Consider the following 24,071-nt stretch of genomic DNA (forward strand, 5'->3'; position numbering starts at 1 on the left):
ACAAAGCACTAAAATAACTCTTAAGTTTCACTGCATACAGTAGATCTGTGTTTAAATGCTTGGTTGACTCAGCAAGAGCTGGGGATGTATCATCAGATCTGTGCTTCATGTGAAACAAAGTAATGGAACTTGTGCTTATGTGGGTGTTACTCTGGAGTCAGATCTGTAGCTTCAGTGGCTGATAGGTAAGTACCTCTGTGTACAATATATCTGTACTTGAGTTTTTCAGAAACAGGATAAGGAAAACCTGCTTTATCTGCAGCCTTGTTTATTTGCCTGTTGGATTTCAGAATTCAAATTCAAGCACTGTGTTTTCAGGCAGCAGAGAAAGAGGATGCTCCAAGCTTAGCATAAAGGTGTCCAGAATAAGTGTGTCACCAAAAGTTATCTACCTTTGGACAGTAACAGCCTAGCTCAGGTAATACTCTGAAAGTGTTCTACCCTTCTTCACAGGTTTAACTACATCATTTCTCCCACTTCTGATAGCCATGTTGATCCTGAAATCAAGGGATATATTCAGACTCCTTCAAAGTTTGTCCTTTGTAATGTAGTATTTTGGGTGATTTCTGGATGGTGTAGTTCTCGTAGTTTCATGCACTTTCCCAGTGTTGCATATGAGTTTATTCTGAGGCATGTTCTTACTGATAGGAGAAAACAGTTTTCTGTGAGAGTTTAGGAAGGAACCACAGATTGAGGTTGGATTATGCCAATGTTACAACCAAAATCTCTGCCTCGGTGTGATGGTGCACAGTGCAGTGTTTGTTGAATTACCACATTTCACTTGGAGCTCTGAAATCAGTGTTTGAGTTTTAAAATACCAGCAAATGGTTGCAAGGTGGAGCATTAATTTTTTGTGAGGGCAGTAATGCTATTTCAGTTTGCTGAGCTGCAAGAGTGTGCTTTGATCAACAGAGTAATTTAGCAATTAGAGAGTATCTGATGTTCCTCAATTTACCTAGTTGCTGAGGAACTCAATGGCACGTTATGTGTCATTTTTAATTGTTTTTGGAAAATGAGTTGGAAATGTGTTATTTCCCAGAGTACTTAGTTAAAAAAACACGTTACTACTTTCCTGCATACAGAGAGTTGATTATTTTTCTCCTAGTTACTAATGATCCCAGATGAAAACACCCTATGGAAAAAAACAGCAATTGATTTGGCTTATGTATAGGCATAAGGAGGAACATATTTTTAATAAGCTTCAATATTGATTCAAAGTGAGAAAAGAGCAGAGACAAAACCCACTGAAATTAATAAGATATGGAGTTTAGCATCTATGGTAGTTCTAAAAAGATCTAATTTTTGTTCATCTGTGTGTAAAATACCTGGTACTGTTAAAGTGTTTTGTACTTTCCTCCTGACTCCAAACATGCCTTAAAATAGTATATCCAGAAAATATGGTACAGTTAAGAATGGGATTTCCACAAATCTCATACATTGCTCCTGTGGGCTAGATTCTGCATTCATTAAATTGAGCTATGAAAAGAACAATTGCCTTGTGTGAAGTAAGGGAATTCAGTGTGATTCAGATCAATGTGAGCGTTAAGGCATTCATATTTTACTGCAGCCTCTACTGCTGAACTACAAGACAGAAGCATGTGCTTACCATTTACCATATCCAAGGATGTTGTCTAGGCAGTTTTCCATCTTTTCTATATTTTTGCTTTAGGAAACATGCTGGTAGTGTTAGAAACGGCACTGCAAACAATGCATGCTGTATGCAGTAAGTAGAGCTCTTCTGCAATTACATAAGGTAGTTCAGATGAAAGAGCCTCTGTGTTCTGTGTCTGAGAGAGGAGACTTAATTAAGACAGACAAATTCTCCTGGGTATAACAAAGCAGTTCTCTGGTTACAGCCCTGATTAGACTGTAGTTCTTCTAAATGCATTACCAAAGTCTTCATTATTATAATTGAACAGATATAAAATATGTTGGCCCTTCATTGCATAAAGCTTTGCTTTAGGGTTAAGACAAGAAATTTCATCAAGAGCTTTGAAATGGAAAGCTGACAAGCAAAGCAAATGATTTCTATAATTTTCTGTAATTTTTGAATTGTTGTACTTTTTAGTCTTCCATTTAAAGACAGACACTTTAAAAAAGGTAAATCCTAAGCAGTCTATTTACAGCAATATTATTTTCCTGAGGCAACCAGCTAGGAAAAATGAGTGTCATCTGTAAAAATGGAGCTCAGACATTGGCCTCTCCCAGGTATGCTGGATTTGCAGTAGTCCAGCCTAGGAATGGGTGTGCTCCCCTGTGTCTGGGGCACTCACTGCTGCTGGCTTCTGCCAGAGTGCTTTCTTGCTTACCTCTGACCTCTTCTTTCCAAGAGTTAGCAAATCCTGCAGCTGAATAGAGATGTTGCTCCAGGGTGAATAAAGGTGAAAGGTAGACGTGTTCGGGAGTATTCATTGCTCATACATCCAGCTAAAGGAACTAATGAAAAATAACAAGAAAGAAGAGAGGAGAGAGTTAATACTTCAAGTAGAAATGGACTTTTTCTCAACATTTGTCTTTTCACTGTATCCACTTATGTAAAAAACCACACCATTAAATTTAGAATCTGTTTCCCTGGTGGGAGGGATTGCCTTTAAAAGTCTTGAAAAACCAGAGCACTGGGGTTTAAAAAAGACTTGAGGAACTGTTGGATGAACAAATGCACCGTCACACCTATTTTAATCTAAATAGAATATTAACAAATGAACAGTGTGACCAGGGGGACTAAATGTGTGCGTTTGTAAAATTAAATCTTAAAATGAGCAACAGCTGAATCACAGACTTGTTGCAAAGCATTATCTATTTTAAAGGGCCCATTGAATAAACTTTGAGTTCTGAGCTGATTTTTGTCCATGCAAAAGTGGTTTCCAGTGCTCACTAATGTCACTCTTCTGCCACCACTTGTTGACACTTGCAGAACTAAACGTGGCCAGCATTTAATGACCCTTTAGTACCCTCTCGAATTGCTCTGGGCAGAGTGTGCTGGTGTTAATGACAACTGTGCAAGATAAGGGAAGCTCGTGATTTAGCGATGGGGCCTATGGCTTTTTGTCCTCAAGAAGGCAAATACCAGACTTTGACCTCTTAAAACAAAAAGCTTTCCAAAACCCCTGGCCCAGCTGCTCCTGCTCCCACTGCTAGACACCCCCATTTCTGCCATGTATCCCCCCCAGGTGAGGAGATGGATAAAGACCCTGGCATAAGCTGCTGAATGAATGAAGGCGCTGAGATTTGTGTGTCAGGAACATTTTTAGTCTTGTGGAAACCATGAGACAAATCCAGAGCAGATAGTGTTTCCTCAGGGTCTTCCTGGGCTTCTGAGCTGAATTAGAAGCCAGGAGGTTTCCCACTCTTCTGGCTGCAAGTCCAACATTTTTCTTCTTGCTCAACATTTTCTAAATGTTGCAAGTGTACAAAACTATTGGATATCTGAGGTGTTACTTTCTCCACATAAGTGATAAGTTATGTTGCAGCTGAAGTGTAGTTATACCCTGGTTAGAGTGCAGATTTTTTCTAAAACCACTGTAAATTCATAATGTTTAAATGTTAACTGGATGGGAGGCAATTACACTAGGTTGGTGATAAACTGTAAAAATGCATGTATGCAACTCAAGGGATTGTAATACTCAGACATGCACATAGTTTAATTCTAAGATAAAAGATTTATGATTATTTAGCAAATATATATTTATATGACCAAGATGAAATTACATTATACTTGCACTCCTTTATTTGTTAAAAAAAACCCCAAATGAGCAGCTGGGGTTTTTTTTTCTCCCTAAGATATGGGCTCTAGGAAATAGAGTTTTGCCTTTGAAGGTGGATAATTTTGAAGGAATGCGATTAAAAATTGTAGCACATCTCCATAGCAAATCAAGTTATTCTGTAAATAAATTGAATGTTTATGATGCTGCAGTTTGCAGCTTATCAAGGTGCTTGTAACCTGCCTAATTTACTTCTTATTTTGATGAGTAATAAAAACATTCTGTGTCTGCATTGGTAAAAATTTGGAATATGCCTGCTCATGAGAGTCACATAATAAGATTTAATGAGGCTACCCCAGCTGTTTCTTGAATACTTCTTTCCTTTCTATTAATGGAGAAATCTGTGTTTTGCTTGTAAGGGAGATGCTTAATTTGTCATACCGTTGCTAAGTGCACCACTGAAATCATTGTTTCACTTGTATGTTGTTTTCAGCCCTGCCAATTTCCTTTTAGCAGGAGCACACTTCATAGCTTGGAACTGCTCTGATACCAGCAGGCATGATTTATGTGTAAATCTTGCTTTTCAGCCCAAGGCTGCTCCGGGGAGATGTCTGGTATGCACTGCACCCATAACTGCAGAGCTAAAAAGCTGTAGATGGGAGTAAAATAAAAATAAAAAAACACAAGAGGAATTTTTGAGTCTGTGCTTAAATACAGCCACATTTCAGTAGAGGAGCAATCGGGAAGCTTTCCCTAATCCTTGCTTGGTGATGGAGCTTGTTGACAAGGTGTCAGCACAAGGGTTAATAAATGCCGAAGGGGCCAGTCATGCCATGTGTGCAGGGAGGTGTGCACCCACCCCAGTGAGCTGTGGGGTGCCGGGGCTGCCACAGGGATCTGTCCTGTGGGCTCCTGAGGAGGTGGTGCCTGTGCGCCCGAGAGCCTGCACACCAGCTGTACCAACTCCTACTCCTCAAGGGTGCTCTCCTCAGCTGATAAACAGTTCCCTCACAGGAGCTGATGTGTTTGTTGGGTGTGCTGAAAGTTGCTTTTTCCTCTCAAAGAATATGAGGGCATTTAGATAGCACAAATTTCACCCCCTTGTGCATTATAGGTCAGATAAAGCACTGCCCTGTCTTGCCCGTACACTTCATATTCAGCTTTATGTATTTTATCTCAACCTATTTAAAAATTCAATTATGACTGAAAATTGAAATTTAAAAAAAAAAATCCCATTCAACCAGTTTCATTACCTAATTTTATTGATTTTTGTAGTTTCATTGCTAATTTTAGGTATGGGCTGATCTGAATCAGCGTAAATGTGATTAATGAAGAAATAATTTAAGTTGATTAAAAAGGGTTTAAAATAATGTGATTAGCCTATTGAGATTTGTGTGGTTTATTGGATTACACATTTTATTCCTGGAGGACTGCTGCAAGATTCAGAATGAAATTAAATTGGTCACCCTATTTTGGGCCCCCAGTGCTTGGTAATCTCCAGTGCCATGATATCAGACCAGAAGGCACGATCCCATTCAACTGTTTTCTTTTGGAAAAACACAGGATTTAATTTTTGAGTTAATACCTAAATAATCAGGCCAAAAAAATAGCACTGAAATCTGGTCTACTCTCCATTTAATAGGGCTTAAATGAAATCATGTTTGATCTCATGGGACATCCTTTTGGAAGGAATCAGCTGTTGATAAAAAAGTGATGAAAGCTCTCCAACCATCCTTGGGAGTTTGTGACTATTGTCAGTTTTGCTTTTCTTGTTTAAAGTCTTAGTTTGGTTTTGAATGTGTTGATTTCCAGAATTTAAAAGAATGTATCACTGGATGGTACTGATGTTCAGATAATCTTTATATAATCATCTTCATAATCAGTGATCCTTGTGGATCCCTTCCAGCTCAGAATATTCTGTGATTTAAAATCTGTGACATTAGTCCACTTTTTGAGTTTCTAGGGGATCCAAAAGAAAATGTAATTTGAAGGACTTCTTAAAGTACATTGATTAAGGATTTAATTAAACTACTCAATTGAAAGCATTATATTCTGAATAAAAGTGTCCATATATCCCTTAATTAGGGCATGGGGTGTCTGTTAAGTTTTTCCTTATATTAACGTACATTTTTATTAATACTAATATATATAATAATTATCAGTACTGACAGTATGTGTATTAAACTAAAATAATCTCTAATCCCTTACTTGAATGTGTTTTCCAAAATCTTCCTGATTCTTGTGGCACTTGTGAACTTTCCAGTTTTCAAGGTAATTCCAAACTGAGAGCATCACATGATGGACGGCTACAAAGATATCAGAACTTTTCTATCCTGAGTAGATACTATGTTTATACCACCAAGTATGCTGTTTTGTGTCATCTTTTTGTTATATTCTATGCTGATCATCTGTGATGACAAGGAGGCTTTTTTTACCCAAAATTATTCTCCTGCATCAGAGTCCTGTAAATAAGGACCGGTGCTTGTGTTTTTAGAATTATGACCTTGTATTTTGCTCCTTATTGGAAGATACATATTTTTTTATGTATTGCCTGTCAAGCAGTCTTTTGACTGCTGACTCACATTCTGTTATTCATCACTGTTGAAACTTGGCATTGTATCATCTTCAGACTCCATGTGTATTGATTTTATGCTTTCTTCTAGGCCACTGTAAAAATGCTAAATAGCACCGGGCTGAAGAATGGGTCCCTGCAGGATCCCATTTGAAGCATTTCTTCATGATAAGTGTTTCACATTTACTGTTGCATTTGAAAGTTATCATTTGTCTTGTGTTTGATCCATTTAATGTCTTCTGAGTTTATTTTTATTGCTGTACCTTCTTAATCAAAATGTCATTCACTACCAAGTCAGATACATTGCAGAAACCGTAATACATCAGAGTCTATTACAATGACTTTATGTGTATCAACCAAACTTTTAATATCATAAAAGCACAGATGCCAGGTTAGTCTGACAAGCTCTGTTTTCCATAATGTTGGAAATAGGTAATGCTAATCATCTTGTTATTCTTAATCAAATATTTTTTCAGTTTTTCCATTATTTTGACAGTGAAAATTACTCACGCATAGATGCAGTGCCAATCAAGTATTTAGAGGTGTAATGAAGGGGAGTACTAATTTGGCATGTTTTTCTTTAGCCAGATCTTTGTAAACTTACTTGGCTTTTCCTCCTGAGTTGCTACTGACATTCTCTTAATTTTTGTCTCAGATGCATTCAAAGGGGAGGTTCTGTAATAGAATGAGGATTTGTACAATGGAGTTCTCCTGGGAATGCTGCAGCTGAGATCCTGTTTTTCCAGACCTTGCTGCTACTCCTTCTGCTTGAAGACAGAAAGTGTCTTTTGGTCTTTCTCAGGTTTATATTCCCTCCAGGATGATGAGTTCAATCCATGTCCAAGGTGCCCTTGCAGACTTAGAAGGATTAGAGCCTGTGAGCAGCCCAAGCACTTGAAAGTAACAGAATATTTGGGAGTAGTAGTGGTTGGAGACATTACATCCAATGAGCTGAATCAGTCCCTTACAAACTATAAACCTATTTCCAGCTGGAAGTAGATTTGGCACTTGGGGTGTCTTAGTGAAGGGGCTTTTTCCTCAGGGACAATGGACAGAATCCATGAAAAATCTTTGTCTTCTGTGGGTTTATATGGAGACATGGTGTATGTATTGAAGTGTCATACAGGAATCTGTTTCTTGCTGTAGATGTTGCTTAATGCGTGAAGGGATAGCTACTTTCACTTGTGGGAACCAGTTGGATGAAACTTTAACAACAATGGCAGAGAGCTCTGTGAAGTGGTAGCCTCATTATAGGCTCTCATGTTCTTGTACTCTTGGAAGCTTTTCAACCTTGGCTTCATGGCCCTACTTATAAAAAAAAGAAGGGAAAAGTAGTAACTTTAACATGGTATCATTCCAGTAAACAAACCCTTCTTGCATTGTGTGCTTTTCATTTCCAAAAAACATTTCCAAATGGAATCTTTATGTGCTGCTGGCTTTTTCTTTTGCTCTAATTTGTCATTTAAACAGCAAAGGTAAATCTTCAAAGTAAAATTGAATAAATTTCGTAGTGCTAGTCATTTAAAAAAGAAAAGGAAAAAAAATAAGTACACAACAAAGCATTTCTTAAACGGGAAATAATTTTGGTTCAGGTGTTTTTGCTGAAGATCTGCTCCAGACATTCTTTTGTCTCTCCTTGCGGCCTTACACAACAGTACTTGAAAGTGTTTCTTAGTAATGGAGCAAAAGAGGAAATCAGACTAGCCATTATGGTCTTGCCTCTGCTTGAACTTCTCCAGTGGGGACTATTCAGCATCCCGGAATAGTTAAGCTATTGTCTTCACTCAGTTTTCCTGGCTTTGCAGTACCCATTTTGCAGAGTGACTTTTTTCATGATAAGCTGGCCATAGTTGTTGTTATAGATCTTGGTGACAGTCCGGTGACTGTATGCAATCCTGGGGAGTTGAGAAAAGCCTGCTGTAAATACAGATATTACTCACTGCTCCCCAGGACACTTTTCTTCCCTGTGTCTGAGCTCCCTTAGTCCTTGCTCTGTGAATTGATAGTGCTGAGGCTTCTGTGTGGAGCTTATGCTTTGAGTTAAGCTGCCTGACCTGCCAGCCGGGCTGTTTTGGTATTTGGAGAATTGTTGGACGCTGTTTTCTGAAGCTGCTTCTCATGTATGTGTCCATGTTGTGTTTCTGGTCATCCTTAAGTTTTCTATTTATTCTGTTACGTGTGTCGCTCAGCTTTTAACAGCACATTGTTAAATTTCAAATCTGGTCTTTTTTCCCCATGTGCACAAATCCCTGAATTAGTAGGAATTTTGCCTTGAAGAGGCTACCAAGGTTGATGTTACAGCAGTAACATCTGCTCTTGTAGTCTTCTGAGCTATGTGCTAGCCCAAGTGTGACTGGCAGCATCTCCACAGCTGCCCCTCACCAGGGATAAGTGGTTTGGCTGCTCAGCCCTTGTGCAAAAGTAGCTGCTTCATGCCATGATTGTCAGCGTGGATGAATTTTGAGTAGGCAAACTTTTCTTTGTTGACATGTGAGTTATCACAGTTGATATCTATCTGATACATAGATCCTACAAGCCTTGCCAAGAAAGATTAGGAGGAGTTTAATTCCCTAATTTGGTGTGATAGCAGGGACTGTGAGAAGAGATGATAATGCAGAATGGGCAGTCCAAGGATATTGTCTGAGGATGGCCAGAACATAGCAGAGATTCACAGAAGAAAGCTTTGTGTACTAATGATGAATATTGGCTTCCAGTGGTCAATTCTATCTGTTCTAATCATGTGCTGGTACTGTGGGTTCAAGCTTTGATCTACATCTGATCAAATGGATTGAGCCTCACACGTGTATGAGATCCAGCTGCAGATCTGGCCCAGGCTTTGACTTCGTGGATTTTTTTTGGTGGTTTGTATAAATCTTCCTTGCTCTGGCTTACTTCATTATAGAAAAATTACACTGTCATTTCTTAACCTGCTACACAGTACTTGGAGTGTCATTAGTGACTCACTGACTTCTTTACTTTCTGTTTAAAGGTATGTTTTCCCACCACAAGTGCAGTAAAGCCTTAAGATTTTCAGGGATTGGATTCTGTCTTTGTATAACTGAAATATCTAGGAGTATTCCCCAAAAATTATCCTGTAGAGCTAATTAGTTTCTCTCAGAAAACAAAAAATCAGGTAATCAGTTGGCCAGTTAACTGGGTCATCTGGAGTTTCTAGAGCAGGTAGCTTTTAGGATTGTTTGCTGCAGTCTGTTTGTGAGGATAGACTAAGCTGTCTATTACTGATTTTTTGATGCTAGGTTCAGGAGAAATGTCAAAGATTAGAATCAAACTGGAGAAAATATGAATTGCATTTTTTTGGGGGAAATAGCTCTTAATCACACTTGAAGAGTTTATCTCTAAGGATTATTACTGAATTTCATGTCCTTTCACCGGAGCCCTGCGGGTCTTTAAGGGTTTTTAGTGTCTTTGGCTAGGTGATAGTTTTTGCCTTTCTTATTCTCTTTAACAGAATCCTGGAAGACTGTCATTGCTTTAGAGAGCCTTCAGGTAACCTAATTTCAGACAAATAATAACTTATGAGCTTGACCTTTATGTGCAGGTTTGCTATCTAGTTCTTATTACTGCCCTGCTTCCTAACTTTAGAAAGGCAAATTGTGTCCTATAGTTTTGACAAAAAGGCTGGGATGAGGTGGACAGCATGTTTGCTCTTTTTTTTTTTTTTTTAAATCCCACTTATTTATTTCTGTTAGCTCTTTGATTTAAACAGCAGAAGTTTGAGCAGTCAAAGGTCAGACTGAATGGGGTGGAGTTTTCCCACAACTGCTGATGACTTAGTGATCGCACTGTTTATGTAGCCAGTCCCTCTGACAAGGATGATGTGTTCAACAGGAGAGCTTCTCCTATTTTGGTGTTCTGAATATCTCCTTCAGAAACGTTTAGAAAATGTTAGGATGCAGTCAGGCCAGCACACAGATATATCTCCTTGGTCCTTAATGATTTCAGAGCAGCAGTGCGTACGCTGAAATCTCAGTGCGTGTTGATGTGGTCTCGTGTTTGAGGTCTTGATGTATTTTATATAATTGATATTATGCAGGTTCAGGAGCCAGAGGGAGATGGAGTGATCCTGTTAGATCACCTTATAGGGGATAACCAAAGAACTGAGGGAAACCCTAGTTTTGAGTCACTTTGTGAAAAGTGTCTTGCCTTAGAAACACAAGATCTCCCATGTAAGCAGGGATTTAGTTTTTATACTTGCACACTGCATGCAAACTGATGGTGTTTGTTTCCAGGAAGAGTGCTTTGTCATGAGCTTGGTTTTCCCTGGTAGGAAAGATCTTAGGGTGGAAAATCTACAAGTTAGTTCCTCATTTTCACATTGATGTAGATTTCTCTTTCTTAGCAAATACTATCCTTTCTTTTTTGTCTTTCACTGCCACAATAATTTCAGTTCCATCAGTAGAAATGACTGAAGGTAAAGGGCAGCCCTAGGCCAGTTATTGCCCTGTTACCTAGGCAAGATCAATTATGACAGCGTTAGCATCTTGCAGAAAGATAGACTTTCAAGCTCCAAGATGCAGGGCCACATCTCATTGTGCTTTCTGATTGCTTTGGTTAATGAAGAGTAACAAGTGCTCTTGCATGGGTGAACACTGAGGAGAGGTTTTTTGATAACTTGCAGTGGGAATGTTCTTGGCAGCTATCACAAGAGAGCAGGTTTCCTATTTATCTGTGCAAGATGTTGGCAGTTTTTAGTTTGCTTGTGACTTTACTTGTTCCTGTTCTTAGTATCCAGTAAAATGGAGAGGCAGTTTAGCCACTGGAGACACTGCAGCACAGTATTCTTAGCTGGATTTCTTGTTTTAGAAGATCAATCTGTTGAAATTGGATTAAGGTAGAGATTTAAAGAAAGCAATAGCTACACTAAAATTAGAACGCAGTCAGGAGTTTCAGTTGAACAAGCATAAGATCAGTGGGGAGGTACAGGGTGTCAAAATTGTCCTCTCCAGGCATTGATGTGAGTGGGGCTCAGTGGTGGGAGGACACTTCTAGAAGAAAAAGCTCCTGTGCTCACCAGGGTGGTCACTGGGGACCTGGAGGTGTGTGGCCTGGCTAAACCATGGTGTCAGGATGCAGAGTTGCTTGTTCAAGCTTTAGGAGTTTGGTAATGCAAAGGTGAATGCCTGGGCTGTCAGGCTGAGAAGACAGCATTGGAGCTTACAGAAACATCTTTTTACTTTTTGCAAGACTGGAATAATTAACTTTGTGATAATTATGATTGAAAAATCTCACATTATATATAAAATAGCAACTCTCACTTTGAAAGACTGAGTATGCTCCTAGTCTGGGGAGACCAAGAGGGGAATAGCTGATGCAATAATAAGCTCAGTTAACAATTGCAATTTTGTGGGGTTTGTGTGTATTATACATTAGATGGAGGACATTGTTAGTATCAGTTAAAATAATCCTATCAGTGGCAATAATACTAAATCTTGTTAATTGTAGGCAGTTAGTCTGTGGATGAGGCTTGAATTCTGTTCAATTGATTGAAAGATACAGGAAAGTCCCATTCTGACATTAGGTGCTGTTCCTTACTAAGTATAAAATGAGAAGTATCCATCAGAAAAAAAAGCAAGTAAAGAAGTCACAGAGGATAAACTAATCCGCACCAAAATCCCTGAGGAGTTAAGACTGAGTGTTAAAAGAAAACTTTTGTTGTTTGTCCATGGGGTCAATTAGAGGTTTTTTTTCCCCACCTGAATAGCTGAAAAATGGCTGATTAATTCCCTGACTTACTTTGATCAAAAACCACAGGTATCTTGGAACTAAAAATAAATGTCTTTTATTTTTTTGCAGAAAATATTTACATAACATTCATGCCTCCCTAGATAAGACAAAATGTCAGACCTGTAGATAAATCAGATAGGCTGCTCTGATGGGATTTCCAGGTCTGGCCCTGAGGAACCTCTGTTCCTTTGCAGTAAATCACAGCAGATTCCAAGGCTCTTAAGACATCTAACTATATGAGAAAAATAATCCTAATTGGTCATCAATCTTAAATCTAAATATTGTTCCTGTAAACATAAGGAAATAAGAAAGTAGAGACCCTTCTAAAACCCATGAAGTAATCTGCTACGTGTATTTGTATTCATTAGCATCTACTGCCTGAAGATTTTCATAGCTAAAGCTGTGTATTAAAACAGTATGTTAATGCGGGAAGAGAATATTTTAGCATAAAACTGTAATTAAAAAAGTAGCTGACCTGAGGCATTCGCTTTGTTGGCTTTCTTCCCGTTTGTTTGAGACCCCATTCTCATAATAAGTACTAAATAAATGGCAAGAGTATTATTCTTGTCAGTAGAAGTCTCTGTACTAGTTTAATGAGAAATCTTTGTCATGAGAGGTTTAGAGGTCTTAATTTTATTCCCAGTAGATCCCATGCCTTTAAATTCAGTAGTTAGGCGCCTGAGGGTTTGGAAATATTTTGGATGTTATTAAATGAAGTGAGTGAATGACAACAGCAATTTTGTAGAAACATTCATACTGACTAATTTGCTGAAAGTATCTATACAGACATGCAAATGAAGAGTGGAGGGATACTTATGAGCACCAAAACTGATGCTCTGTGGCTTGGGGAGCTACACAAGTTCCTGCTCAGACAGTGCAGAGCATCAGAGGACAGAGATGGGTGGATGGAGGGCCCTGCTAGAGAGGGGCTTTTATGTAGAATTTGCAGAGGAGTATGACCTGAGGGAGGTTGAATGACGCAGCAGATAAACTGCAGCTGAGAGGAACCAGCTGCTGGGGTAGGGAAGGGAAGTCCAGGCTGCAGCAGGTTCGGGAGTCAGGGGTTTTGGTGGCTCAAAGCAGATCCCTAGGGGCTGTTGGGAGGCTGCTGCCTGGTGCACTCATGTCTGGGCGTGAGGCAACAGGGTGGAGCACTCAGTGCTCAGGCCCAGCATCAACATTTCCTTGCCTTGGGGCTCCTTTTCCATTCAAAATCCAGGCAGCTGAGATCCCTTCAGTAACAGAAGGCAGAGAACTAAGGAAGTATTGCTAGTGGCTAGGGAAATAGGCGGGAAAGCAATTTTAACAAGTCTTTCACAATTAATTGCAGTTTTGACTGATCTTTTAAAAATATTTTTGGAAGCCGTTGCATAGTTTACATACTAATAGGGTAGATGGAAATCATGCAGAGAAAAGAATGATTTATACTTTATAATTATTGTGAGATGTTTTGAATTGATAATATGCAGGGAAAGATTAAAATTTAGTTACTGCACTAACATTACAGACAGCTTTGCAGGCAGCTGGGTTTATATCCAGCAGCAAGAAGTAGTTGATACTGAAAAGACAATCACATGTCTGGCTGAGTATGTTCTCAAGAGGAGTTAGAATATATATTCTAAAGACAGAGGCTTTGGATTTCTTGTCTGGCTGTCCATTTTCCTGCAGTGCTGTGTAGTTGTACACATAAATGACCACAATAACTACTTTTTCAAACAAGTGGGGAGAGAAGAGAGTGTGGTATATCTGCTTTGGAACTGGACGTAATGTACGCAACTGGATACTGCCTCCTCACAGCTGTAGCAAGTTGCTGAGATCTGGAAGCCAGTTAAATAGCTGCAAATGTCACTCAAGAAAGCTTGCTATCTCTAATGCCACAGTTAATCAAGTCACTTTATAGCTCAGTATATTTTATAGCTCAGTAGGGAACTGAACCATGGGAAGGAATAAGATGTTGTGTTTTGAGGTTCAGAAGAACATTAATTTTCTTTACATAAATCTACCTTTTCTATTATTTATGCACTCATGGAATAGCCAAAGAAAACCTGCTAATTTTTTTTTAATGTAATTATTCCACAGGATCCCTCAAACCAAAAATGTGGAAGAAAGAAAACAGTGTCCTTCAGCAGCATGCCATCAGAGAAGAAAATAAGCAGTGCCAGCGACTGTATCAGCTTTATGCAGGCTGGGTGTGAATTGAAGAAAGTTCGTCCAAATTCCCGGATTTATAACCGTTTTTTTACTCTGGATCCTGACCTGCAGGCTCTTCGCTGGGAACCTTCCAAGAAGGATCTGGACAAAGCCAAGCTTGATATTTCTGCTATAAAAGAAATCAGACTAGGGAAGAACACAGAAACGTTCAGGAATAACGGACTTGCAGATCAGATTTCTGAAGACTGTGCACTGTCAGTAATTCATGGTGAGAACTATGAGTCCCTTGACTTGGTTGCCAATTCAGCTGATGTGGCCAATATTTGGGTATCAGGATTAAGGTACTTAGTTTCTCGTAGCAAACAACCCCTGGACCTGATGGAAAGCAGCCATAATACCCCACGGTTTGCCTGGTTAAAAACTGTATTCGAAGCAGCAGATGTTGATGGCAATGGCATAATGCTAGAAGATACAGCTGTGGAGCTAATAAAGAAGCTTAACCCCACCTTAAAAGAATCAAAGATTAGATTAAAATTTAAGGAAATTCAGAAGAGCAAAGAGAAACTGACAACACGAGTAACAAAGGAGGAGTTTTGTGAAGCGTTCAGTGATCTTTGCACAAGACCTGAAGTGTATTTCTTACTTGTGCAAATATCCAAAAATAAAGAGTACTTGGATGCCAATGACCTCATGCTGTTTTTAGAGGCTGAGCAAGGAGTGACCCACATAACTGAAGAAATGTGTCTAGATATTATACGTAGGTATGAGCTTTCTGAAGAAGGGCGATTGAAAGGTTTTCTTGCAATTGATGGATTTACTCAATACTTACTGTCCTCAGAATGTGATATTTTTGACCCAGAGCACAAAAAGATTGTCCAAGACATGACACAGCCTCTGTCACATTACTACATCAATGCGTCCCACAATACATATCTAATAGAAGACCAGCTCAGAGGGCCAGCTGATATCAATGGTTATGTCAGAGCTTTAAAGATGAGCTGCCGGAGTATTGAGCTGGACGTCTGTGACGGCCCAGATAATGAACCCATTATTTGTAACCGCAACAACATGACATCGCCACTTGCCTTTCGAAATGTCATCGAAGTAATAAACAAATTGGCCTTCTTTGCCTCAGAATACCCTCTTATTCTGTGCTTGGGGAACCACTGCTCTGTACAGCAGCAGAAGGTGGTGGTGCAACACATGAAAAGAATCTTTGGAAACAAACTGTACACAGAGGCACCTTTATCCTCAGAAGCCTACCTCCCATCACCTGAGAAACTGAAAATGAAGATCATTGTGAAGGGGAAGAAACTGCCCAGCGACCAGGATGTACTGGAAGGAGAAGTCACAGATGAAGATGAAGAGGCCGAAATATCCCGAAGACTGTCAGAGGACTTCTCAAGGGAGCCAAAGCTGATCTGGCTCTGCAGGGAGTTGTCTGACTTGGTGTCCCTATGCAAATCTATCCAATACAAAGACTTTGAGACATCCATGAAATCTCAAAATTATTGGGAAATGTGCTCCTTCAGCGAGGCAGAAGCCAGTCGGATTGCAAATGAATACCCTGAAGATTTTGTTAACTACAACAAAAAATTCCTTTCCAGGGTGTACCCGAGTGCTATGAGGATAGACTCCAGTAACTTGAATCCTCAAGATTTTTGGAACTGTGGTTGCCAGATAGTGGCAATGAACTATCAGACCCCGGGGCCCATGATGGACCTACACACTGGTTGGTTTCTACAGAATGGGGGATGCGGGTACGTTCTCAGGCCCTCAGTGATGCGTGACGAAGTGTCTTACTTCAGCGCAAATACCAAGGGTATTGTTCCGGGGGTCTCCCCCCAGGTCCTACATGTCAAAATTATCAGTGGTCAGAATTTTCCAAAGCCCAAGGGTGCATGTGCAAAAGGGGATGTCATAGATCCCTATGTCTGCATAGAAATACATGGGATTCCTGCAGACTGCACTGAACAAAGAACTAAAACTGTGCAGCAAAACAGTGATAACCCTATTTTTGATGAAAGCTTTGAGTTCCAGATCAATCTACCGGAGTTGGCCATGATCCGCTTTGTTGTTTTGGATGATGACTACATTGGGGATGAGTTCATAGGACAGTACACCATCCCACTGGAGTGCTTACAGCCCGGATACAGGCACATCCCACTGCGCTCTTTTGTTGGTGATATCATGGAGCACGTTACCCTCTTTGTTCACATTGCAATAACCAACCGAAGTGGAGGCGGGAAGGCACAGAAGCGCAGCCTCTCAGTGAGGATAGGGAAGAAAGCAAGGGAGTACACCATGCTGAGGAACACTGGTCTCAAGATTATCGATGATATCTTTAAACTGGCAGTGCATCCATTGAGAGAAGCTACTGACATGAGAGAAAATATGCAGGTATGAGACTTCCAGTGTGTATGTTGGTGTGTCCTGAATGTGGGAGTGAAAGTCCTGGTGTGAGCTGCTGCTAGGGCAGGCTTGCTGAAGCTGATGAAAGTTCAGACCCACAGCTCTTGTTAACCTTTAAATGGGCATTAGCAGGCTGATAGTTATAGCTGCTAACTAGTCAACAAATGTAGGATTAGGCAGAAATGTTTTAAAAATCAATATGCCTATTCTAAACATGTTCTAATGGTTGATTTTTTTTTCCTGAGAAAGCAGAATTGAGGGTACATTTGTGTCTCTGCTTCTGGTCCCAAATACTGTATTTCCTCCTTGATTCTAGAAAACATCAACAAGCTCTTGGTTTGCTAATTGAGTGAGGGTTATGCTCTTAATTTTCTTTGGTTGAGTATAAGAGGCAGTCAGTAGATGTGTCATTAAGGTCTTGAGTAGACCAAAGATACCCACTGCGCAAAGAGCAGCATGTTTCCCTGAGTGTGTGTTGCCATTGTTTGCCCCAGGGCTGCAGATGTTCAACATAGGCACTGAATGCCACTTGGATTGCAGTTTCCTCCCTGGTGAATAGCTGTTTTGTCTTGGCTGGTTTAGGGCTGGCACAGACACCAGTGCTGTGTCTTGGCTCAGAGGGTCCCCTGGCACTGTGTCCCTGCACTCATGCTGCTGCATGCAGCAGAGCCTGCTGTGGCCAGAAGCGTCAGGGCCCAGGTGCACAGCACTGTCACAAGTGCTTGGGTTAGACCTTGGTGGCTGGCAGGATTTGAAGTGGCAGCAAAGCCCAACAAGAATGCCCCCAGTGCTCTCTTCTGTGGTGGGAGCCACTGGGGGTTGATTAAAGGACAGCTCAATTCAGAGTTTCAGGCACTGCCTAGAAACAAAACTAAGTAGTGTTAAACAATGAGTTTTCTCTAATAAATAGCTGGAATCAGCTGTTGCTATCTCCTTGGTAAAGATACAGAAACAGTTCATTTTTTTTGTCTCAAAAACAGGAGAAAAATGCGTAGCACTTCATTGACCCCACTCTTCTGGATGGAGTCTAAAGCAAATGAAATGTTGATAGCTGGAAAAGTTTACAAAATGACATAAGCTTTAAATCACTCTCAAAGGAATAGTCTCAGCATATTTTTAAGAATGGGAAACTCTTCCCAGCTTTTTCCTTTCCTTCAGGCCTTGAAAGTAACTAGTTCAAACTGCTGACTCCACCTTCTGTCTAGGTTAGGCACTATATATGAACTATATAAATACTCTGAATTTGACTCAGAAATAATACTAATGTGCTTTCCAGGCAAAAGTTCAGTAAAAGATCATGTTCTGGGGAATGCTGTGTAAAGACACAGTTTTGGATTTAACTGCATACTCTCATAATTAATTAATGAGAAAAACTTAGCCAGGTGTTGTCTGATTATTGGTTTTTTCAGCAAGTTGTGGGAGGAACATTTGCAAGGTATGGATTGTTATAATACTCTTACTTGGGTTTTGTGCACCTTGGTCACTCCTTGTACAACTCAAGAAGCTAAATGAGGGGTGCATGTCAGCTACATATCCTCTGATCTGATAAATAAGTAAATCCTGGCATGTCAGTTTGGTTTGACCTGTATATCCGGTATTGATTTTTTTACATGTGACTTATGAAGGGGAAATAGTGTTTGTGTTTCTTTATGATGTGATAATGTAAGGCTGAAAATAAAGCGAGTTTTTCCTGCTTGCCTTTCCCATGGGAAATACAGCGTCTGTCAAACTTGCTCTTGCTGGAGGATGATAATGGTGGGAGAACAAAGTGATTACAGCATCAAAAGCGATTGGAGTCTAAGCACTTTGGAAGAGAAATAGCATTTTAGGCTGATGGCTTAATATGCTGGGGACCAGAACTTGTCCCTGTTAGTGCTGGATTTGCAATGCAGAGTAGCTGAAGAGCTGGCAGTTGGAATGCCTGAGCCTGGGAGAAGGCTGGAGCTGGTGGTAGGCTTCGGAACAGAGAATGGGGCTGGCAGGGCATTCCTGTGTGAGGTGCAATCCCGTGGTCCATGCAGGGCCTGGGAATGGTGAACAGTGAGATAGCACTGGCTCCCATCAGAGGGGAGAAGAAGAAAGGGCTGTCAAGGCAATGGCAGGCAGGGGGGACTGAGTGGTGAGTAGGCACATGTGCTGAAGTGTTTGTGTCCCTTACCCAGAACGCCATGGTGTCGGTGAAGGAGCTGTGTGGGCTGCCGCCCATCGCCAGCCTCAAGCAGTGCATCCTGACCCTGTCCTCGCGCCTCGTGAGCAGTGACAACGCGCCCTCGGTGGCCCTCTGCATGAAGGACACCTTCCCTTACCTGGAGCCTCTGGGCACCGTGCCTGACGTGCAGAAAAAGGTCCTGGCAGCGTATGACCTGGTAAGCACTTCAGCACTGCTACCTCTGCCTTTCCCCGCTGCTGTGAATGGGGCAGGCTGTGCCCGCTGGCTTTCACACGCCCAAATGTTCCAGTTAAATAAACAAGGCTCTTCAAGTGACTGGGCTCTGCAAAGTTGGCCTTCTCACCACAATGCCTGTACACTGGGCTTTTTGTTGTTGTTTCCTTTTTTAAACACATTTGTAGCTAGCACAGGTTGGCATTTGAAGAGGACTTTGTTTACAAAACTAGTGGCAATTCAGCCTGTACTGGCACTGTCCTTGTCCTTGGGAAGCAGCAAAATTTGTGTGCTGCCCTTTGCTGGCCTCCCTGCAGCAGAGCATAAGGCCAGTAGCACAAGGCCAACCCTCCCTTTCCCTACACTTTGCAGCAGCACTGTCAAGTACTGCCCCTGTCCCTGTCAGATGAAGTCACTGTTGCTCTTGGGGAGGGCATGGCAGAGTTGGAAGGGAAGGTTAAAATACCCATTTTCTTGCATGGGGAAGGAGAGGTCAGTATGGTACAGGAATGCTTACACAAATATAGAGACACAAATTGGAATTGTTCCAGATGAGTGCTGCTGCTCGTTGTATGACATATGTCACTGCTGTGGGTGACTGAGCAACAGCTGTGCATGACTTCCAGCAGCAGAAGTTGCTGTCACACTGTGCCTCTTGGGCTGTGGGGGTGCCCCGCTGCTTCCCAACCTTTTTGGCAGTCTGCAGCAACCAATAGCAAGATGCACAGTTCTGCCAAGCCTGTATTAAGTACTGCACTGTGGCAGCCGGGCTGAATCACCACTCACGTTCAGAGGGCAGCAGTTTTTTCTGCAGCTTGCATTCACAAGGACTAAAACGGTGAATAATGCTGGCAGTATTGAATTGCTTCCAGAGACCCTGATGTGTTGTAAAGAGTGATTGCAGCTTTGACCAAATAGTCAATGTGCCAAAGGCCCACCTCCTTCCCATCTCATTTTTTGCCTTTATAATGCACTTTTCAAGGGAAAAAATCAGCTTGTGGAGTGGGAGAAAGACACTGATGTTGATTAAAACAGAAATATTAAAAGTACTCTGAAATAACCCCTGGGTTTCTTCCAGAATAGTTTCTATTACTTGGAAGAAAGTAAGTTATGGTAATAAAATGCCAGCTGTAACGATACCAGAATAAGGATTTGCAAATCCAGTTGATTGCCTTATTTTAGATGGAACCTTTCTAGGGTAGATTTGTTGCATGGGCTCATGTCTTTCTGAAAGAGCAAATACCACATAAATAAGAGATTTTTCTGTCTTTAGAGGCCTGCTTAATGGAGTTTTACCAAAATGAATGTGTCATCTCTTATCTCTGTAATTATATACTGAAGAGTACACATGGGACTTTTCAAGGCCTCCTTGCACTCTGGAAACCATTTTTCAATTTAAATAGGTGAAAGGCCTCTTTTGGATGTAGTCAGAAACACTTGTATAACTGTTTTAAATAATGGTTGTTCTCACACTTGTCTCCAGTGGGGGAAGATGTAACTCGAATTTCAAGAGAGCATGCAAACAGTTTAAAATCAGAGAGCGAGAGAGAGAAGGGAATTGTGCCTTGCCTATGTAAGGGTTGATTTGAGATATAATTCTGTTAAGGAGAACATGATACTTTTTTTTTGCCCACTTTGGCTGTGACTGCCTCTTACTTTGCTAAAACTATTTGCTTCTGAAAAAGAAAGCTGGATTTAATGAGTGGTTTTGCTACATTTTGGATGTTTGCCTTCTGAGACAGTGCCAACAGCAGAATATTGAAATCTATTTAGCCTTTTCTGTGTTTGAATAAATGAACTGTCTCTCTCAATCTTGATATTTGAAATCACAGTGTGAAAAGGGGTTTGCATTTTGAGTGTTGACAAGGGGCTTCTCTTTGCTGTATAATGACTTCATATAGTCCAGAGTGTATTTCTTTTTAATATTTTTTTTGTGCAAATGAGAGCACAAGGAGATGTTAGTGGAAAGCAATACAAAATATTTTAGCTTATTTATTGATTTTAATTCAAGATATACTACAGTTGAGCCTTTTATATTGTTGATAAATATGTCTTCAAGGAACTGGATCCACAAGTACTTGCTGCATGTCTCTTCACTTCAAAGAATTTTTCTAATGAAAAGGCCTAAGAACATTTTTAAATGCGTAAAATGAAATCTGTTTATGTTGGCCTGTCTCTTGTATGAACAGCCTATATTTCTTAATTCCTTTTGCAGTAAAATGGAAAAAAATTTGACCCTAAATCTCATGGTGTGACTGCAGGTCTGCCTCACTCACTGGGCCCCACAGCCAGTCCTCACAGGGAGCTTGAGTACTGGGCAAACACTTCCACCACCTCTGAAAACACTATATGTGCCACATTCTTTAAAAAGCCTGCTTTGAAAAAAATTCTGATATAAACAGCCCTAATGTGTTCGAATTTTTTCCCCTTACAGAAAATTGCCAACCGATTATACCTTTTTATTTTACTGTGGAAAGTATAGACTCTGCCTGTGTGCTTAATGGGGCATAAACAGGGCTGAGGGTCCAGGGAAATGGAGGTGCAAATGCTCAGAGACCTGCCACAATGATGTGGAAAACAATTAACTGTCTGTTCCCTCCTGCTTGGCCTTTGTCAGCTGTAAGATAGACAAAGACCCGTTTGTGCTGTTTGTTTGTTTTTTCATGGGCAATTAATTTTACCATTGTGCTCTGCATTAAATATTTTCTTTTGAGAAAGACCTTGTTAGAATAAAATTTAATGTGCTTTGTTTAAGGAACCGGAACAAGTTGTCAGGACTGTGTTGCTCTCATTTTATGGTGGCATTGCAGTGGTTTAGTGGAGCTGTACTGTTGGCCATGTCTTACATAGGAAGAGGCTTCACTGATAATACTGGGTTGTATAGGAGTTTCTGCAGAGGAGATCAGGGAAGAGGATTTACCAAAATCATGAAAATAAGGTGGACTGTTGACAATATACAGACATTTTTGAAAAGTGTGTCAATGATCAGACATACAGTGTAGAATGGCTAATTTAAATTTACAGCTTTAGTTGATTCCATACATAGTGTGATGAATGGATTCTGGTCATGCTGTCATTGCCTCCCACACACATCCTAGGATGGTGTACCCTGTCACTTTTAGAGTTGCTCTTCAGAGCTTTCCTTTCCCGCAAGGAAGGGCTCTCACTCTGCCTCTCTACCTGTGTGCTCCCCCTTGTCTGTGGTTGCTCAGGTGGGCAGCATGTGCAGTGTGCCTCGCAACCTGTCAAATTAATGCTGGTGTTCTTTGATCACACCTAAAAAAGGAGCTACTCCATGTGAAGAGAAGGGATGGGGCCCAGCTGGACCTGACAGATGGTTGAATTATTCATTGCAAACAGTTGTCCTGTGAAGTTAGGATTTTTTTTGATTGAGAATTGTTTGGAAACAGATTGTGGTTACTGTGTCTGCACGATATATTCATGTGCTGATGCAAGCATGTATGAACTCAGGGACACTTGTGCACTTTGCATTTCAGTAGTTGGTTAAGCATTATTTTCCTCCAAGGACAAATGATTGACTAATTAGAAAACCAAAAGCAATAAACAAGTGATAATAAATGTTCTTGGTTTTACCTAATCTCCTGGCTCATGTGCATACAGAAATTTTTCTAAGAAAAAATGAGATGTCCAAGTTATCTTTATGTGTTTTCAAATCATAAATATCAAGAAGTGTAAAAAAAAAAAGATTGAACAAAGAAGCTATTTGTTATGTAAACTCAGGTTGACATTAATGTTTTTCTCTGCATTCAAGCCTGATCTTGCCATGTTGAAACACAGTTATGGAAGGACAGAGTGGCTGCAGGTACTGCTGAGAGATGGCAGGGTAGTTAAGAACATCTTGGCCAACATGGAGATGGATTGCCAGTTTTTGAGAGGAGAAGCAGGGTCTGTGAGGTTGCTGGGAAATAAGTAGAGGTATTTAATGGCAGTGGTTTTGTGGGTATTGATCCATGCATGCTAGCAGAGCTCTGCTGAGGTGTGTGTGTGTGAGGTGAACTGCTCTTTGTCTGCTGTTCTTTCACATTCGGTCTTTTTGGGTTTGTCTTGGTGCAGGCATGACTACACTGCCAAGAAGAAAGTCCTTTTCCCCAGTTATTATGTAAATACAAAATGACTAAGTAGATTTTTGTGAGCTTTTTCACTGAAATTCATATATACCTCAGCTGGGATAGAGTCATCCCCAGAGGAACATTTTTCACAATTCTCTAAGCAGCTGAAGACAAGGGATATTGCAGAGCAGAGCATCTACTGCCAAAGAAGTGTCAAAATGCACTGACGTCAAACACAGTCCAGCACATGGACATTGTCTTGAATTTCTATTTGTTTTAAAGAATTTTCCATCCAAAATTGGACATAGACTGAGAAAGTCAGTTTCTTTTTCTACTTCTTATTAAGCAAAGTCCTATTTCTTTCTCTGCTTCTTACAATTCTTTCACACACGCTCTCAAAGTTTCTTGCTCTGATTGCCCATGTCCATTAGTCACTTCTAAAATAGAACCAGAAAAGAGTCAAATCAGAGCTTCCCTTAGAGAAGGAAGTTCCAGTTGAGGGCTGCAGTTACACTTTTAGCATAAAGGTATTGAAAACTGACCTTCCTCTTCTCTCTCGCTCTCTTCCTCTGTAGAGGGCTGGTCTTCATTCACAGATAATGTCCTGCAACAATGATTCCATATTTTCCCAGAAATACTTCTAACTGAAAACATGAAGTTGGAATTTAAGGTGAAATTTATGCAGTTTTTTCTCCAGTTTGCATCAGTGAAGTATTTCAGATGTTTCCAGCTCATGTAGCCATCTTTGATAGCTGTTTCTCATGCTGGGCTGTTGCAGGAAAAGACTTGGATACCAAAATCCAGCTTGATTATATTGGGACAGAGACAAGGTGAGGGACAGAATGGTGGCCAGCAGCATTCTTTCCTTTGTCCTGGCACTGCATACCCATTTGCTTTTCTTGCAAAACTTGCTGACACACAAATGATGGCCTGGTTGTTTCTTGTCCCAGATGTGTGCAAGAAATACTCAATGCTAACAGAATTCTCTTCAAATTTTCATGAGCTCAATTTGCTCTTCAGCTGTTTTTTTGAATTGG

General features: G+C 40.5%; 1 protein-coding gene across 1 annotated transcript in view; it reads left to right on the forward strand.

Moving 5' to 3' along the window:
* PLCL1 (phospholipase C like 1 (inactive)) overlaps positions 1–24,071 on the forward strand; it is a 183,226-nt gene that overhangs the window by 129,251 nt on the left and 29,904 nt on the right. Inside the window, exons 2-3 of the mRNA XM_033064272.2 lie at positions 14,098–16,569; positions 18,744–18,947. Coding sequence (XP_032920163.1) covers positions 14,098–16,569; positions 18,744–18,947 — 2,676 coding nt within the window. The remainder of the gene's footprint in view (positions 1–14,097; positions 16,570–18,743; positions 18,948–24,071) is intronic.

The sequence above is a fragment of the Catharus ustulatus genome, chromosome 7 (assembly GCF_009819885.2).
Source record: "Catharus ustulatus isolate bCatUst1 chromosome 7, bCatUst1.pri.v2, whole genome shotgun sequence".
Taxonomy (NCBI): domain Eukaryota; kingdom Metazoa; phylum Chordata; class Aves; order Passeriformes; family Turdidae; genus Catharus; species Catharus ustulatus.